The 14,453-nt window shown below is 35.5% G+C and overlaps 1 protein-coding gene across 1 annotated transcript in view; it reads right to left on the minus strand.

Annotated features, from left to right (window-relative positions):
• Positions 1 to 14,453, minus strand: part of PPP4R4 (protein phosphatase 4 regulatory subunit 4) — a 105,226-nt gene that overhangs the window by 39,562 nt on the left and 51,211 nt on the right. The window contains exons 5-9 of the mRNA XM_021679663.2: positions 13,930 to 14,003; positions 11,377 to 11,483; positions 10,476 to 10,583; positions 2,817 to 2,938; positions 649 to 771 (exon numbers count right to left, since the gene is read on the minus strand). Of these exons, the coding sequence (XP_021535338.1) occupies positions 649 to 771; positions 2,817 to 2,938; positions 10,476 to 10,583; positions 11,377 to 11,483; positions 13,930 to 14,003 (534 nt within the window). The remainder of the gene's footprint in view (positions 1 to 648; positions 772 to 2,816; positions 2,939 to 10,475; positions 10,584 to 11,376; positions 11,484 to 13,929; positions 14,004 to 14,453) is intronic.

Consider the following 14,453-nt stretch of genomic DNA (forward strand, 5'->3'; position numbering starts at 1 on the left):
AAACAGTCTGCAGAAAAGACATGTATATGTTTCTGCAGAGAGGCGCTTAAAAACTCAATCTAAAGGATGGCAAAGTAAACTCAAAATATTTTTGATCAATGGATAGGAACTCATCATATACTGTAGTACTTACTTTCAACAGCCTGTTAAGAGTCTACAATATACATTTTTAAAAATGTTTTACTATGCCAGATGGTTCTAACTTAATTTATGCTTACATTAGTATAGTAAGCTAAGAACTGAGTAATATGTTCAAAATGCCAAGTTGTATTATGCTGATTCTAAGCTGAAACGCTCACATGATATATTACAGCAAATAGTTGATAAGGGTATACTTACTATGTACCAATAGTTAATATAAATGAGCTTCTATTATCATATGCCAACTGATACATAAGTATAAAATATTCAGAAATTTAAAGGGCCATGCCTACTTCATTCTGTCACTGTTCTTTCAAATAGGTTCTATTGGGGGAAAGTCATTTTTCAATGTGTTCTAAATTACGCTACCAAAAATCTAAGGCCTCTTAAGATTTTACACACTTAAAGGATAGGTTTTACACCTGGAAAGATGAAGTTTAGTGGCTGAGGTAAAAGAAAAAGGAAAAAATTATCTACAAATCTTGAAAATCTTAAGATATATCATACCATATAGTCCATGGCATAGTTTTCCTAAATGGAAAGATAAGGAAATAAGAATTGATTCATCTGCTTTGAAAGATTTTTCACAAAATGATTTCACTAAGGGAAGTATAGTTTGACTTCTGTCATCTGGAAAACAAAACAAAATAAAACATACTTCAGACCAATCACCCACACTGCACATGGAGAAATTAATATATACACACAGATCCCAGGAAGAAAAATTACTATGTTAGCCACATAGCAACAGAAAATTTCTGCCAGCAATGGTGGCAGAGCTGTGGGGGAGAGAAGCAGTGAGAGGAGAGTTGAGATCATCAAAAACCTTAATGTCATGCGGAGGAGCTCAGACTTTCAGTGCACCTGTTTACTGAATTTCTTCACTTTCACTTCTTAGAAGACACTTCCTTAAGAAGCAAATCGATTTTTTTTTTTTTTTAAGTAGGCTCCACGCCTAGCACGGAGCCCAATGCAGGGCTTGAACTCACAACCCTGCAGTCAAGACCTGGGCTGAAATCAAGAGTTGGACACCCAACTGACTGAGCCACCCAGGCGCCTCAGAAGTTAATATTTTTAAATATATCTGCTGGCTATAAATTGCTGATATATTAGCAAAATTTACATCTTAATTCTAAAACTCTGAATTTCCCATAGTTCTCTTAAACTTTCAGAAATGCACCACTGCTTTATTAAGGGTCTGACAGGACTAAGTAAAATGCAGCAACGGGGTTATTAGTATTATTATTCTGGTTACTATCACCACAGTTCAGTACCACAACTACTGTTTTAACTAAACAACATTCATTAGACAAACATTTATTGTATTTCGTACAGAACAAGCATTATATTAAGTAGAAGTAGAAAGAGGAGTAATACATGGTCTCTGAACTTGAGAAACTCAGACCAGCGAAGAAGCCAAACACAAAAACTATCATAAGACGATGTGATCCCTATTTTCATAGTCGTCATAAGGCAGGGGTCTGCACATGTTTTTTGTAAATGTTCTAGGCTTCCCAGTGTATTTGTCACAACTAGTCTGTCACCACAACACAAAATCAGCTACAGACAATACATAACCACATGGGCATGGCTATGTTCCAATAAACTTTACTTACATAAACAGGAAGCAGCAGAATTTAGCCTGTAGACCATAGCTGGCCAACTCTTGGCATAAGACATTTAGAGAGATATCGGAGAGGAAACTGTATTTGCAATGAGCACTGAAGGAGATGTTGGTTAGGAGGAAAATAGAAGAAAAAAAAAAAACAGAGAGAAAAGAATACGCAGAAAAGCTAGAGGTGTGGGAGAATCGAATATGCCAAGGTAATGACAAGTGGTATTGGAGCATCGTGTACCAGGAGTGGAAGGAATGTCAGGGAAAGCCGAGAACACAGGTCAGACCCAGATCTGTGATAACCGAGTGTGAGCAGTGAGGGGGAAGAGAGCAGAGAGGATGCCAAGGTTCCTAGACTGAATGCCCAGGGGTGCCCCATAATTAGGACAAGCAGATTCATTCATTTGTCTCTTTTCATGCATTATAGTTTTTCTTCCTCTGGCCCATCAGATAGCCTAAATGATTATTCTGTAGCAATCATACATAATTACTGTCCACACTGCAAAAATCTTTAACAGGCTCTCCTAGTTCAGGTAAAATGCTGTTAATCCAAGTAAATGTAATCCTATAATTACACAATAGAGTTTTGCACCAAAGTACTTGATATTTACTCCTCCAAACTTCACCATATCAACATGGTTAATGTTTACTAATAAATTAATGCCCAGCATTAGTCAAAGGTCTAGTCATACACTCACAGAGGAGCTGTCTTTGTGATTTGATTGACACAATGCTAAGAAATACCTCTGTACCCATTCCCACCCAAGTACCTCATCCCAGATTTCTCCTCCTATAGCCATGAGATTTCTAGCATTAAAATATTAAGGTAGGGAAACTAATTTAGACCTTGTTTTAGTCAGCATCTTTCCTAGGGTCAATTAGTTGAACAAGTTAGAGGCTAATTACCAAGCCAAATTCTTAGGAAGGGAGACTTAATGTTCATCACAAAATCCGATGTAAGAAATTCTGTCCTTTATTGTCCTTTACTCCCTTATCAGTGATACAAAAGAGGGAAAAACACTGCTTTCAGAAGCAAAGATGTGTCTACATGTAGATTTACCTGTATCAAATACATCAAGCAGATTAACCAGAGTTTCAAAAGCTGCAAGACGCACACTGCTGCCTTCATCCCTAGAGAGTTCTATTAGTTCAGGGAGCACCACGCTTTTTGTAAGTTCTGTCCTGCACAGTAAGCAACAGAAGAAAATAAATCAATTCAATAAATTATAGCAAGAGCTTATTAAAAACAAGCCATGGTGCCAGGTGCTGTAGAAAATAGGAAAAATCACAGAGACGTGGCTCCTGCTCTCCAGAAGCTGGCAATCTGGTTGGAAAGCATGATAAAAACATAAGAAACAGTAATAGTAATTGTATAATTATTTAAATCAATTCTAGTTCCACCAGGATAATATTATTACCTACAGAGATCTTAATGACTAGACATTTATATTAAACTTTATAATTTCCTTAAAATTTTATTTATTTACTTTTCAGAGAGAGAGAGAGAGCACGAGCAGGGGGAGGGGCAGAGGGAGAGGGAGAAGCGGGCTTCCCGCCGAGCAGGGAGCCCGATGCGGGGCTCGATCCCAACACCCTGGGATCACGACCTGAGCCGAAGGCAGCCGCTTAACCGACTGAGCCACCCAGGCTCCCCTAAGCTTTATAAATTTTAACATAGTTTTCCATTTTAAGCAACCAGCTAATGATCTGGACTAATGAGAAAAACTTAACAGTAGTGACTGTAGAAACCTTAACAAAATCTTTTTCTCTAGATTTCAAGGGATAAATTACTTTTTCATTCACCTAAAACATAACATTACAGGAACTAATTTCTATATAGAATGATATATGATACTAGCTGCTCCCTCTAAAAGAATGAAACACAATATACATGTTTTCAGGACATAGACAACATTTATAATAGAATCACAAATGGTTCTTATTCAAGACTTTAAGTTTCTGCTTATTCACCCTAATAAGATGTTATTACAATGACACACACTGATAAAGTGGAGGCATATAACGTGGCCAGCTTTCTTGGACACATATAGAAGATGGTATGAATTATAATTTGATAGAATATAAAACAGTCAATAAGAGCTGCACAATAGAGTTTTGTGGCGAACACAAAGACTCTAAGACATCACCGTCAAGCAGAAGGTTCTGCTATGATGGAAATGTTTGTAATTTAAAATAAGGTCAGTATAACTGAGGAACTGAAGTTTTAATTTTATTTTACTTAATTTAAATAGCCAAACATGGCTAGTGCTACCATACTGGACAGCACAGCTCGAAGGACTTGAGCGATTAGAGGGCCAAAAACTGTTTTTTAAGGAATTAATCTATGAAAGGGGGCAAGGTGGTCAAAAAGGTGCAAACTTCCAGTTATTAAATAAATAAGTCATGGGAATGAAATGTACAGCATAGTGACTATAGTTAACAATATTGTATTGCATATTTGAAAGTTGCTAAATCTTAAAAGTCCTCATCATAAGAAAAAATATTCTGTAACTATGTAAGGTGACAGGTGGTAACTAGACTTACTATGATAATCATTTGCAGTGTATACAAATATCAAATCACTATGTTGTACACATGAAACTAATATAATGTTATATGCCAATTATACCTCAATAAAATTTTTTTCTGAATAGTACTTAATTCTTCATATATAAAATACTCATGTGAGTATTTTGAGTAATTTTGAGTATTTTTGAGTAAATTGCCAAGAAAATCACCAACACCCATTTCTTTTTTTTTTTTTTTAAGATTTTATTTATTTATTTGAGAGAGAGAACACATGAGAGGGGGAGGGTCAGAGGGAGAAGCAGACTCCCTGCCGAGCAGGGAGCCCAATGTGGGACTCAATCCCGGGACTCCAGGATCATGACCTGAGCCGAAGGCAGTCGCTTAACCAACTGAGCCACCCAGGCGCCCCACCACCATCCATTTCTTTAGCATAAAGCTAAGAGAAAGAAAAAAAAAGGAAATGAATCTAGATCACAGGCATAGATGTTAACATTATCAGTAGTTCACAAACATTCATCAAACATAGGAAGTAGACAGAGGAGGTAGAGGAGGAAAAGAGGAGAGAATCTATTCTGGCCCAAAGGTCATAAAAATTTATTTCATACAAATCTTCCTCAGAACCACTGAAAACCTTGAGTTTATTAAGAATGAAAAACAATAGTTTAAGATAAAGATTTCATCCCTATTTACAGTCAAAAGTTATTTCCATTCAATCTTTCAACAGATTTTCTCCCCCGAAGTAGTATACCGATGCAATCCCAACTTAATTATCTGGGCGTCAGAAATAAAGATAATCAGAAGCAAGAGGTCTTTAATGGCTGTACAACAATTTCTTAATGTTGAAAAAGCAAAGAGAATAAATCAAATCCGTATTTCATCAGTGCTTAATAGGGACATTTCAATTTCAACCTACCAGCACAGATGGGAATTTCTCATCTCCAACTATGTTAAAGCCACTAAAAACTACTGCACTGTGTATTAAAATAGCACTTTTATATGTTCGTTATCAAAATTTTAAAAAATTAAAGAAGTATAAAAATAAATTAAAATAACCTATAACCCTCTACTTAGAGAAACTTGGAAAGTTTCTGATAATGTATGGCCTTCCAGACTTCTATCCTGTTCATATTATATAACATTCCTCTTTGGACTTCAGCTTCCCCATCTGTAAAAAAGGAACAACAATACTATCCATCCAAGAGACGTTTGTGAGGATATTAAGTTCATACATGTGAAGTGCTTAGAACAATACCTCACACATAGTAAATATTATCTAAGCATATACTTCTATTATTCATAAATTTTAATATAAACTAGTTCCTTAGACTCATCTCTCAAATCTGATAATATAGGTAAAAGATAAGCAAAATTTTTTTTCCTATACTGTAGAACTCAAAAGGACTGTAGGTTTATGCTTCTCCCTATAGTATGTGAAGAAGTTCCCTGTGCCTTTGCTAATACTAAAGATTTATCATTAACTTTTTCCAATTTCATTGGCAAAAGTAGCATTTCACTATTGTTTTTGTAAATATCACATATTATTCAATAACTGTCTGTCTACTTGACTGCATCTGTTATCAAATTCTAAGCACCTGGAGATACGACTCTATCTTTTTCATTATTACATCCCCCATATGTAATCCAGTGCTTGTGGTAGGTGCTCAATATATATTCATTAAATGAATACATCTCCTACAACTAATGAGCTTGAACAATGAGGTTGAATCTGTTTATTAGACACCTGTATTCCTTCTTTATGAAGTATATATTTGTTTTCTTTGCCCATTTGTCACATTATAAAAGTTAAGTGGAAATAAGGCACCATGGCAGACCCACACTAAGATGCAAATATTCTCTCTTATTAGTTCTTCTAAACAAACTGGATTATAGCTGAGTAACTTTTTCAGGAAGCAGATGTGGGTGGTACACTGTCTGTGCTGGTATATTTATGAGAATATCTTTTTCTTGACTTTATATATAAACTCCACCCCAGCTAGGGCAGAATTCTAGGTCATTATCCTTTCTGCTAAAAACTCTTCTGGCATTTAAGTATTCGGAACAAAACTCTGGGGACAGCCTGATCCTATAATTTGTGTAGGGGTCTAGTTTCATCAGCCAAGATACTGGCAATTACAGCCTAACCCTTCCATGATGTCAGAGGGGAGATGTGTAAAATACAGGGTGAAGGATAACAAAAAGAATGAAACAAGCAGGCTTGCCCAGGCAGCCAACCCGGAATTCTGGGGTGGCTGTGTGATACAAATCTACCCAGATGCTGGCCATGAGTCAGTGTCATCTGATGGTAGCTTGTCTGCTCAAGCTAAATACTGATGAAGATGATCCTGAGCTCCATTGTGGGCCAGGACAGCAACAGCAATTCAAGGAAACTTCTCATTTGTTTGTGCCTTTTCCACTGGCCTGTTTTAAGAAGCCTAGGCTTAAAGAAATACTGGGGACCCAATCATTTCCATCTCTTTGTTAAGAAGATGGAAGGTGCTTCTAGTGTTCTTGCTTAGCCCTCCCCTACATGACTCCCCTTCATCAATGACCTTGCAGTCTGACAAAAGACAAAAATCATGGGCAAAGGACAAAAACCAACCATCAATCAATCCCATTATATCCAAATTCTACAATCTACCCCTGACTAAGGCAATCATGGATCTGCTTTTTGTCACTATAGTTTGTATCTGTCATATGGTATTTATACTTTTGCATCCGGTTTATTTCCCTTAACATACTGATTGTGAGATGTATCCATGATGTCGTATTGCATGTATCAGCACTATGTTCCTTTTTCTTGCTAAATAGTATTTTCACTGTATGGATGTACCACATTTTATTTTTCCCTTCACCTATAGGTAGACATTTGGATTGTTCCAGTTTGGGTTATTAGAAATAAAGCTGCTATAAACATGTATATATAATATAATTCTTGTTATGGGCATATATTCTTACTTGTCTTGGGTAAATAATTCAAAGTAGAATGACTAGGTCATACAGAAGATGTTTAACTTTTAAGTAAATGCCAAATCAGCAATATTATATCATGTCAGATTGGAAGGCTGTTGATTTGATTATATTCAGAAATGTGATAAATTTCAAATTAGTCTTTATGTAGGGTATGAGGTGAGAATCAATGTTCACTGTTTTCTCTCATGAGTATCCAGTTATCCCAGTACTGTATTTTGAAAAGATTTTCTTCCTTGAACTGCTTTGGCACTCTGCTGAAAGTCAACTGGCCACATATATATGGGTCTATTTCTGGACTCTCTTCTGTTCCATTGATTTATATTTTTGTATGTATCCTGAAATACCCTTAAATCCATTTGTTAGTTCTAATAATTGTTTGGTAAATTACTGAGGATTTTCTATGTAAACGGTAGTATCATCTACAAGTAGAAATCATTTTACTTCTTCCTTTCAGATCTTTAGACCTTTTAGAAAGTTTTTGTTTTCTTGCCTTATTTCAATAGCTAGAACCTCTAGTACAGTGTGAGACAGAAGTGCTAAAAACTATCCTTGACTAGTTCTTACCTTAAGAGAAAAGCATTCAATACCTACCATTAACTATGACGTTAGCTGTAGGTTTTTCATACACGCCCTGTATCAGATTAGGGAAATCTACTCCACCCCTAGCTTCCTGAAAGTTTTTATCATGAATGGATGTTGAATTTTATCAGAAATTCATAAGGGGGCTTTTTCAGATTATCTTATTTGCCATATCACCAGAATTAGAAGTTTGATCAACTTCTTCAAAAGTATGTTCTTCCTTTCCGATCTGAGTGCTGTCTATGTTCTTCCCCTCTAACACTGAAGGATCTTTTTGGAGGTCCCACATTTGTTTCTTTTTTTTCTCTTTAGTCATCCCTGTACAAAGAAAGGTCTATTCCTTGTTTTCCTACAAATAAATGTGCATGACCTCTTCATTATACTATTCATTATGAATCTGATTATTCTAACTGTCCTCTTTGACCCTAAGCTGGTGCATAATCCACAGTTAGCTTTCTAGTGATGTGTAGCCTTTACTTCATATGCACATGCTAGCTTGACAAGAATCTCTTAATTTTGTTTCCTGATTATCTTATTAATGAATAACAATTTCTAATGCTCATTTCTGATTAAACTAAAGTGGTCAGTAATTGTTCCCTTGCCAGCCACAGCAAATACAAAATTACAAACCCAAGTCTGTACGCTTCTCAGGCCTCTTCCCAGCACTTCTCATACCCAAGTGCCTTAGAACACAACTCCCAGTGCAGTAGTGGGCAGCCTCTCTCGTAAATCAGTAGCAATCTCTGAAATGTCTGTTCCCACCTCCTTTCACCCATCTCAGGGATTCTTCTAGCCTTGAGTGTAGGTATTTCCTGTTGGTGGTCATCAGATCTTATCAATAGTCCTGATTTCCAATGCCAAAAGAAAAAAACAGTGTACCTCTCTTTAGTTTTATCTTTTATCAAAGGGAGAATAAAGAATATGAATCAGATCTTAGTAGTATTCAGCCATCATACCATGAAAGTCCTATGACATTTTCCCTTCCTGAATCTGGGATGCTAATAGTATGTGAGAATTCAAAATTAAATGAATATGCATTTAATCAGGCAAATTAGTTTATTACATGAATTCTACATTAACAAGCTAGGTAGATTCTAGTTTTGCTTTTGTAAATTAAGCCTTAAACAATAATCCGATATTAGTTTTCAGAAGACTAATTGGAACACACTTGACCAGGATGGGGTTTTTTTGGGGTGAGGGGTGTTGGTTTTTTGGTTTTAAAGATTTTATTTATTTATTTTAGAGAAAGATAGCATGAGCTGGAGGAGCGGCAGAAGGACAGAAGAAACCCAAGCAGACTCTCCACTGAGCATGGAGCCTGACGTGAGGCTCATCTCAGGGCTCTGAGATCATGACCTGAGTCAAAATCAAGAATCGGACACTTGACTAAGTCACCCAGGCACCCAATTGACTAGGCTGTTTTTAACAGTGGCAAAATGTCAGATGACAAAAAATGGAATACAAAAAGACAATGGTATATTCTCCTGATAGTTTCTGATCCTGGTTAAGGAACACAGAACTGGGCAAGACTGAATTATTTATGGTCCACAATGATCCAGAGTCAGCCTAGCCTTAGAAGATCTATCAGAAAGAAGCTGGTTCTAAAATAAAAATTAGAGAAATGATTACTCTGTTGAAATGTTAAGCTTCCAACACAACACTTAAATCCAACTCAGCACGTGGACAGGACAGAGGACCTGAATCTGTGTGACTCTGAAGTCATCCTAAAGCCTTAAATACTGGTCCCCAATTTTTTTTATTAACAATTGCGCAGGCGCCTGGGTGGCTCAGTTGGTTAAGCGACTGCCTTCGGCTCAGGTCATGATCCTGGAGTCCCGGGATCGAGTCCCGTATCGGGCTCCTTGCTCAGCAGAGGGTCTGCTTCTCCCTCTGACCCTCCCCCCTCTCAAGTGCTCTCTCTCTCTCATTCTCTCTCTCAAATAAATAAAATCTTTAAAAAAAAAACAATTGCGCAAATAGCAACAACCTGATTGTCCTCGCTTGTGAAACAAAGAACCAGATGAAAACAGTGCAACTTCTACTAAAAATGAGAGGTCCCAATGTTTTTTGTATCTATTTAGGATCCTTAAAAAAAAAAAAAACAAAACTGTTTCCCAAGATGGTTCTTAGATAAAACTTCCTTTAATATACCTTGACATGAGATCAGTTTTTATGGAGAAGAGCCTATCTGCCTTATGTGTCTCCTTCCCAAGCTTCACACATCCAAAAGGCAAGAAGAGCAACAAAGCAGACAGTGGAAATGTAGAGTGTAAAGGAAACAAAGACTTCAACTGAGTAATCCCATCTGAGATGACCCAATAGTAGGCTGCTAGTCCAAAGAAATGCTATTGCAATAGTCCAAGCATGGTTTCTATCGGGACATTTTCCCTTCCTGAATCTGGGATGCTAACAAGCAATTGAAGGTAAGAAAGAAATTAGCATGAGATGAATGCTAAGCATCTTCACTTTAATGTCTCTTAATCCAGACACATCAGGAGGTACTTGTTGTTACCATCATTTTTAAAGATCATATAAAGCTTAGCCTTTCAACACCATGCTTTCATGGAACACAGGAACAGGATATGAATATCTGACAATCCAGAACTAAGAATATGACATAAGGAATTGAAAGTATACTTACCCAATGCCCTGAGCTATGTTTTCTAATTGCCGACACATACAAGACCGAACTTCATATTCTACATCTTGACAGAGTGATTTTACCAGAGGAAGTACTTCTCTTTTAATGCTTAGAAGGGAAGGAAAGGAACATGCAAATGGGTGTTTTAGAATAATTAAAATTTTCAAAGTTATTATCAAAATCTTAGCTTAATAACAAACATACTTTAATAGAAAGCTTTATAGTTTATGTGGTATTTTCACATATATCATTACATTTGGATGTTATCTTTTGTTATTTGTAAATTATATATATGCCTGGATCTTTTTAAAGTAATGGTTAATTTTGGATTGACAGTTAAACATCTTAGCTAAGATGAAAGGCTACAGGCAAATGGAATGTTTAACAACCATCGACCAAAATATTCTTTTATTTTATATTTTACTCTTGTGTCATATTATACAACATTTCATTCTTTCCACTTGGTATTTATCATCTGGGCAGAGAGTAGCATACAAATTATAAACATTCTCCATAAAACCCCAAAATAAGATAAATTATTCAAAATAATGAATTCATAACAATAATGGAAGAAATCAGAAAGTCTATCTTTAGGTCAGGTTTGACAGTTTTTGAAGTCTATAGAATAATACATTTTATACTCAAAACTACACTAGGTGTGTGACAGAGAAGACTAAGATGAGAAATAGAAAAAAAGTTAATCATATTGATTTTGAAATGCCATGAGATGAGAAGAAATGCATCTGAATAAGTAGACTTCCAAGAATTCTATAAAGTTAAAACAGCTAAGCTTGTATGCAGTATGGAATAAGTCTAATATAATTGTTAATCATATGACCATCATACATTTTAAATCAATTCAATTGAATAAAGTAGACAAAAATTATATATAAATACTCACGTATGGGCATCAAATTTGTTGGTCAATTTTCCTAAAATTTTACAACTAACTAAACGAGACTGGACTGTTTGGGAAAGTTGTGCCTTGGAAACAAGTGGGTTCAAAATCTAAAGAGAAAAGATTTAGAGAACAAATTCACAAAGTGTTATATATTCTTGCCACTAATGTCAGCTATTTTCCTCAAGGAATATTTTAGGGTCCCAAGTGTTTTTAAGGAACCTGAATTATAATGTGAGGTGCTCATAACCTGAATCACCTTGTTTGCCTTCTGGCTTACTAAGGTAAACATGATGATAAATTACATAATTAAAAACCAATCAGGCACATAAAAACTGAATTAAAGCTTATGGTGAATTCTGCAGTGATCCGTATGCACATAAAGTATCATTGTGAAATGTACATTTTCAAAAGAAAAAAAGCAGATTACCACATAGTCTGAAATTTATTTTTATTCCATATAAAATTTTCCTATTTATCCTAAAGGGATGCAAAACAATATAGCTTCAAATAGATTCTATTAAGTAATTCTGTAATTTGAATGCAATTCTGATATTGTATTATGTACATGCTGGGCACTCAAAAACGCAACAGCATGACAGACTGTAAAGAACTATGAAGATCAAATCCTGATTCTGGCCCCCGCTCTTTAATTTGTCCAAGTAATCTTGCTATTTCTGGTCCCAAGGTGGCTCATCTACTTAAGATGGATATCAGAATATGTCATACTAAGAATCCTCCAAGTTCTAAAACTCCATAGCTCTAATAAAAAGTCAACTGGTTTTTTCCTCTCAACAAAGTAGCCAGAAATGCTGAATACATAATGATAAATACCATATGAAACTCGAAGATGTAAAATAAAATAAACTATGTATTTAAAAATCTTAAAAATCACATAAAATAATACATGGCATTCTAGAGTAAAAACTGCATTCCACTATATAGCACTCTTCAAAAAGTATCAATAACAGACGTGAATATTAAGTTCAATGTTTAAATATGTGTAATCATCTAGATGTTCGGCATTAAGTTTACAAACATCCTCATAACTGAGTAAATCTTCCCATTTTCAACCACGTATTTTGACGTTGAGATAGGACCACAAACTGTATGAGGGCAAAGAAGGACAAAAACACTTCATGAAATATACAGAGGAATTTCATTGACAGGTAACTACTTTTTAAACCATGACATATTTGAAAAGAATATAGGGATGTTGTTCAAAAGATGAAAATCATTTCATTAGAGAATAAATTTCCTTTCTAATTTTCTCATTCTCTCATTTTAATTTACTAAAATATTTAGAGATGGGTATATTGAACAGTGTTAAAAACTTAAAAGCGCCTGGGTGGCTCAGTCGTTAAGCGTCTGCCTTCGGCTCAGGTCATGATCCCAGGGTCCTGGGATCGAGACCCGCATCGAGCTCCCTGTTCCGCGGGAAGCCTGCTTCTCCCTCTCCCACTCCTCCCACTTGTGTTCCTGCTCTCGCTATCTCTCTCTCTGTCAAATAAATAAAATCTTAAAAAAAAAAACAACTTAAAAGCAAACAAGAAATTAGTAAAATTATCTGCAACAAACATAACAAAAGATTCGCAACCTTGATAAACAGCACATATAAACAGTGACCAAAGGATATGATCAGACAATTCCAAAAGAACAGAATTGATATAAATATATGAAAAAAATGTTCAACAGCATAATAATAAAAAAAATTCCAATTAAAATATAATTCCATTTTTTGGCCCATCAAACTAAACTGGAACACTTTAGGGGCGCCTGGGTGGCTCAGTCAGTTAAGCGTCTGCCTTTGGCTCAGGTCATGATCCCAGGGGTGTGGGATGGAGCCCTGTGTCGGGCTGCTTCTCTCAGTGGGGAGCCTGCTTCTCTCTCTCCCTCAAACCCTCTCCCTCTGACCCTCCTTTTACCCTCCCCCTTGCTCATGTTCTCACTCTCTCTCAAATGAATAAAAAAATCCTTAGAAATAAATAAATAAAAAAAATTGGAATGCTAATGCTGAGTAAAGTCCAGGGAAACAGGCATTTCCACATATTGCTAGTAAGAGTCTTAAGAATACGAATGCCCTCTGACCTAATTCCACTTTTTTGGAAGCTACAGTTAAGAAAATTTTCTGAAACTTAAAAAGCTCTACAGAGGTGCTCATTAATGCCTTCTTTTAATAATAAAATACTGAAAGCAGGCTTAAATGTTTAACAAGTAAAATGTTTTGTACCTACTACCAATGAGTTTAAAATAACATAAGAAAATAATGCTAAGTGAAAAATAACCATATAGAAATTCACCGTGATTACTAAAAAAACAAAAAACATGTATAGGGAAAAATCTGAAATGATTTTTCAGATTTTGGCTACATCCAGAACCATGATTTTTCTTCCTACTATTTTCTGTATCACTCATATTTTCCATAATGAACATGTGTTGCTTTCAGAGTGGGAAATAACCTTATTTTTCTTTTTAAATACCACTTTTTATCAAAAACAAAAACAGAAAACCTTAGAATGACTTACTTAATAGTATTTCCAAAAATAAAAGTATTACCTCATGTCTTAGGGTTTCTTTGGGCAATACTTCTATCACAGACAGAAGAGTCTCCAGCCAGGCATTGCTGACACCTGATTAACACAGAAAAAACACACCAAATTAAATGTCTCACAGATTTAGTTTCAACTCAGCCATTAAGTTACAACAATATTTAATGATAAAATGGGATGATTATTTTTATTACTATTTGAAGAAGTTCCTCTAATTTTTTTTTTTTTTTTTGCCTTGGCCAACATCTAGAAAACATTTATATCTTTAAAAATAATATGGGGGTATATCTTTCAGCCAAATTGTGTATTTTTTTGCTGTATGATAATACTATACACATAAATATTGTAAAATTCAAAAATTCTAAGAAGAAAGTATAGATCATAAGATGAATTAATGGGTCTTCAGCTTTCAAGGACACTGAACTTGGAGGGTTTTGTAAGGAAAGAGCCATGGCTGTTTTCAGTCACACTAATGACCAGTTATCCTCGTCAGGCTAACAAGATTCCAAAAACATCATGGCCACATCCAAG

This window comes from Neomonachus schauinslandi, chromosome 9 (assembly GCF_002201575.2).
Source record: "Neomonachus schauinslandi chromosome 9, ASM220157v2, whole genome shotgun sequence".
In the NCBI taxonomy this organism is placed as follows: domain Eukaryota; kingdom Metazoa; phylum Chordata; class Mammalia; order Carnivora; family Phocidae; genus Neomonachus; species Neomonachus schauinslandi.